The 4,718-nt window shown below is 60.0% G+C and overlaps 2 protein-coding genes across 2 annotated transcripts; one reads left to right on the top strand and one right to left on the bottom strand.

The window, feature by feature from the left end:
- Positions 1-140: 140 nt before the first annotated feature.
- Positions 141-3,509, bottom strand: ETH_00017380 (uncharacterized protein; the record flags this gene model as incomplete). Its single annotated transcript, XM_013380563.1, has 5 exons — positions 141-819; positions 1,201-1,358; positions 1,630-1,950; positions 2,154-2,382; positions 2,677-3,509. The coding sequence occupies 5 exons, from the start codon at positions 3,507-3,509 to the stop codon at positions 141-143; spliced, it is 2,220 nt and encodes a 739-aa protein (XP_013236017.1).
- A 557-nt stretch (positions 3,510-4,066) lies between these two features.
- Positions 4,067-4,471, top strand: ETH_00017375 (uncharacterized protein; the record flags this gene model as incomplete). The annotated part of the gene is made up of 1 exon (XM_013380562.1): positions 4,067-4,471. The coding sequence occupies one exon, from the start codon at positions 4,067-4,069 to the stop codon at positions 4,469-4,471; it is 405 nt and encodes a 134-aa protein (XP_013236016.1).
- Positions 4,472-4,718: the final 247 nt, after the last annotated feature.

Raw genomic sequence — 4,718 nt, 5'->3', positions numbered from 1 at the left:
GCTGCTGCTGCTGCTGCTGCTGCTGCAACACTAGTAGCAGCGAAACCATGAGCGGCGGCGAATTGCTGCGGCTGGAGCTGCTGCAATGCAGCGCCTGGCTTCCTCTTCACAGCCACCTCTATTTACCTGCCATTTTCTCGCTAAGCTGAGTTAGTTGCTTTACCTGCTGCTGCTGCTGCTGCTGCTGCTGGCCCGTCGGCAGCCGCCGCCGATGGCGCTCCCTCATCAGGTTGCTGCTCTTCGGCGCATGTGGCGTTTCGCAATGTGCTGCTGCTGCTGCTGCTGCTGTCGCTGCTGTCAGAGCTGCTTGCGCTGTCGGTGTTGCTGCTCTTGCTGCTGCTGCTGCTCTCGCTGCTGCGGATGTAGATAGAGCCCGGCATCTCGGCTTCTGAGCTGCCCCCGTCAGTCCGGTCACTTCCTTGCTGCTGCTGCTGCTGGTTCCCATCAGCCACAGAAGCAGCAGCAGCAGCAGCAGCAGAAGCAGCAGGGGCTGCGCGCCGCTGCTCTCGCAGCAGCGCCTGGTATATGTCGTCATCAACTTGGCAATTCCACACGAATTGCTGCAGCCACTCGAGAGCAGCAGGAGGCTCTAAGTGGAGTACAGCTTTCCTTTCATACTGCTGCCGTCCTGCTGCTGCTGCTGCTGCTCCGAGTCCCGGCGTTGCTGCAGTATCTGTCCGCTGCTGTTTCGCTGCGCTGCCGTTTTCCCCATATGGGAAACCTGCTGAGAAGCTGGCAGCAGCAGCAGCAGGAGCTCCTGCTGTTGCTGCTCCACCAGCAGCAGAACCTCTTACAGGGACCCGCTTTGTCGTGTAAACCCTGCAGGAGCAGCAGCAGCAGCAGCAGCAGCAGGTAAAGCAACTAACTCAGCTTAGCGAGAAAATGGCAGGTAAATAGAGGTGGCTGTGAAGAGGAAGCCAGGCGCTGCATTGCAGCAGCTCCAGCCGCAGCAATTCGCCGCCGCTCATGGTTTCGCTGCTACTAGTGTTGCAGCAGCAGCAGCAGCAGCAGCAGCAGCACTGACGCAAGCATGCACACCCGTGCGCCTGCCAGTGCCGCTCACAATCGAAACAACAGTGGTAACAGCTCGCAGCAAGCCAAGCAGCAGCAGCACTAAGCAGCAGCAGCACTAAGCAGCAGCAGCACTAAGCAGCAGCAGCAGCAGCAATACTAGCAGCAGCAGCAGCAGCAGCAAAGGACCTCTGCCTAGCTCTCCTTAAAATGACCTGCAGCTCCGTGGTGTGGCCCCAGGCCTCGTCAATAGTTTTGCTGCTGAGGAGAGACTCCAAATAAGAAAGAAAAGAAACGCAATTCAGCCGCCACAGCAGAAACACCAGCCGCCGCAGCTCACCCAAGTCCTGCAGCAGCAGCAGCAGCAGCGGCAGCAGCAGCAGCAGTGCTGTAGGCAAGAAGGCCACCCCTGCCGTGGGGTCCCTAGTAGCACTGTAGGCCACAGCAGCAGCAGCAGCAGCAGCAGCGATAGCAGCAGTCACGCGGAGTCGGGGCTGACGCCAGCAAACGCTGCGGCGCACGTAAAGCGCTTAGGCGGCAGCCACAATAGCAGCAGCAGCAGCAGCAGCAGCAGTGGCAGCAGCAGCAGCAGCAGAAACTGCCAGAGCAGCGGCTTACTGCCACAAGCGCCTTTGTCTTTGGGTCTAGCTGGTGCCACACGGAGTTGAGGGCTCTTCTCAGAGAGCCCCCCACCGGGACCCTATGCTGCAGCTGCTGCTGCTGCTGCTGCTGCTGCTGCTGCTGGTCTTCAGCAGGCAGTGGGGGAGGCGCCGGACCCCTGAAAAGACAAGAAACCTCCCAGTCCTGCAGCAGCCCGGGGCGGCACTTCTTTAGCTGCTGCAGCCCCCGCTGCAGCAGCAGCAGCAAAGCTTGCTGAATTTCTAGCTGCAGCGAAGACGGCGGCAGGCAAATTTCGCTAGTCTGCGGCTGCGAGGCTCCCTGCAGCGCAGCAGCAGGACACACTGCATGCACTTTGCTGCTGCTGCTGCTGCTGCAGTTGCTGCGACGTTTACGGCGGTCTCATCCGTGTATCAGATGGAGACTTGCGAAACCAGCAGCAGAAGCAGCAGCAGCAGCTGCTGCTGCTGCTGCTGCACGCCCTATAGATTGTTCTGTTGCTGCTGCTGCTTCTGCTGCTGTACCTCTAAGCTTTCTGTTACATCCTTATGCATGCGGCTCATGCGCTGGACCTTTTTTAACTGCAGCAGCTTGAGAGTCTGCGTGAGGTTGCAGCTGCTGCTGCTGCAGCTGCTGCTGCTGCTGCTGGCAGCAAAATGGTGCGGCCTATCACTTATCGCCTTCAGGCCTCCCACTCTGTTGCGCTGTCTGTACACCCGACAGACGAAGGCCTCATGAAACCCTCCGCTGATGCTGCAGCAGCAAGACACAGCAGCAGCAGCAGCAGCAGCAAACAGCAACGCCCATACGCACCAGCTGCAGCGCCAGCTGCAGCAGATGCTGTAACATCAGCTGCAGCATCTGTGAACCTGTTTATCTACCAGCAGCAGCAGCAGCAACAGCAGCACCAACGCCAGCAGCAGCAGCCTGCCGGTGCCGTATGTGCTGCTGCTGCGCGACCTGCTGCTGCGCAGCCGCGCAAACCCCGCTAGCCTCTGCTTTGCTGCTGCTGCTGCTGCTGCTGCTGCTGCTGCTGCTGCTGCTTACCGTTCGGCACGTACAAAGACAATGCAGTCAACAACCTCTGGAGGCAAACGGCCAGTGAGAAGGTCGGAAGCAGCAACAGCAGCAGGGCAGCAGAAGCAGCCGCCGCCGATGTACATTTGCTGCCGCTGCTGCCACGTGGTGACTGCTGCTGCTGCTGCGTTGCTGCTGCTGCTGCTGCTGCAGGCGAGGCGCAGCTCCTCTGCGCGCTGCTGCCTCTCCAGCTCAACCAGGGCTGCCAGCGCCGCTGCATGCTCTTCTGCTGCGGCTTCTGCTGCTGCTGCAGTGCTGCTGCTGCGGGCACGCACCTCAGCAGCAGCTGCTGCAGCCTGCAGCAAACGGCGCTGCTCACGGTGCTGCCGCTGCTGCAGCGCATGCACTGCTGCATGCTCTGCAGCAGCAAGCCCCAGCACCAGCACCAGCCGCGGCCAGGCTGCGCTATATAAGGGCCGCCTCAGCTGCTGCTGCTGCTGCTGCTGCTGCTGCTGCTGTTGCTGCTGCTGCTGCTCACATTCCTCTTGTTCGTCAGAGAATACAGAGCTGAAGATGCCCCCGCCGCCGTTTTGCTGCTGCTCCTGCTGCTCCTGCTGGTGCTCGGAGCTGCCGCTGCTGCTGCTGCTGCCGTTGTTGCTGCTGCCACTTTTGCTTTTGTCTCTCTGCTGCAGCAGCGACAGGAGCTGCAGCAGCACCCCGTCGGCGTCGAGGCCTCTGCTGAGCAGCAGCAAACAGTCCTGCTGGTGCAGCAGAGCAGCAGCTCGTTGCACGTACTGCAGCTGCTGCTGCTGCCCTGCTGCAGCAGCAGCAGCGACGCAGTCTAGGGCAGCCCCAGGCTTCATGGCTTCGAAAGGGCTCTGGAGCACCACATTGGGGCAGCAGCTGCTGCTTCTGCTGCTGCTGCTGCTGCTGCAGTTGCTGAACTTGCTGCAGCAGCAGCTGTCATTGCAATAGTTGCCTTCAGTACACTGGGATCCTACAGGCGCCTAAGGGGACTCACAGGTAATAACAACTGCAGCAGCACGCCACCCAACTCGCTGCTGCTGCTGCTGCTGCAGGCTTAGTGTGTGGCTGCTGCTGTCGCTGCTGCTGCTGCTGGGAGTAAGAGGCGCAATCGGCGTGCACGCAGAGACACAACAGCAGCAGCTCGTGCTCTTCTGGAGCTGAGATGTATCTCTTTGTGTCTGGTATTCAGACCCCAGAAGACTTCGTTGCTGCTGCTGCTGCTGCGGTCGCTGCTGCTGCTGCCGCTGCTGCAATTGTTAGACTAGCAGCTCTCTCTGCTGTTGAGCATTCCACGGGCAGCAACCGAAGTTAGTTTCAGAAAGCCTTCATCGACCGAATCGATGCTGCTGTTGCTGCTGCTGCTGCTGCGCGAGCAGCAGCAGCAGCCGCTGCCATGGGACTGCCGCCGACGGGCGGATTGCAGCAGAGTCTGCGCCCCTGCCAGCAGCAGCGGGGCAGCAGCAAGCCAGTTTATTTGTCTCTATTGAAATTAAACGCAATATTAATAAAAAAGAAAACACTTGAAGGAGCATTATCATCAGCAGCAGCAGCCGGACACCGCCTCTGCTCTGCATGCCCTCTGCAGCGCAGCAAACGAGCAGCTACAGCAACTGCAAGAGCTGGAACACCAGCAGCAGAACCTGCAGCGTTAGCAGCAACAGCATCAGCAGCAATAGTATATCCTTTAGATGCACCAGCAGCAGCAGAGGCGTTCCGAAGGCTTCGCGCACAGCAGCAGCAAAAGGAGCGCCGAAGGCAGCAGCAGCAGCAGCAGCAGCAGCGGCAGCAGCAGCAGTAACAGCAGCAGCAGCAGCGGGCGCTTTCTGTGTGAAAGAGGGGCTGTGCTCTTCAGTAGAAACAGAGAGGCTGAAGCAGAAGTCCCTACAAGGAGGACAGCAGCAGCAGCAGCAGGAGCAGCAGCAACAGCAGCAGCAGCAGCAGCAGCAAAGATGAAGAAGGGATCTGCGCCCACTCCGCCAGAGAAGCGGCAGCAGCGCCAGCAGCCCCCGCTGCTGATCCGCGCTCTGAATGTGCAGCAGCACAAG

The sequence above is a fragment of the Eimeria tenella genome, genomic scaffold, assembly GCF_000499545.2.
Source record: "Eimeria tenella Houghton genomic scaffold, Eth_scaff711, whole genome shotgun sequence".
NCBI lineage: Eukaryota > Apicomplexa > Conoidasida > Eucoccidiorida > Eimeriidae > Eimeria > Eimeria tenella.
Note: the sequence above shows the minus strand (reverse complement) of the source record. Positions and strands in the feature narration are given on the sequence as shown.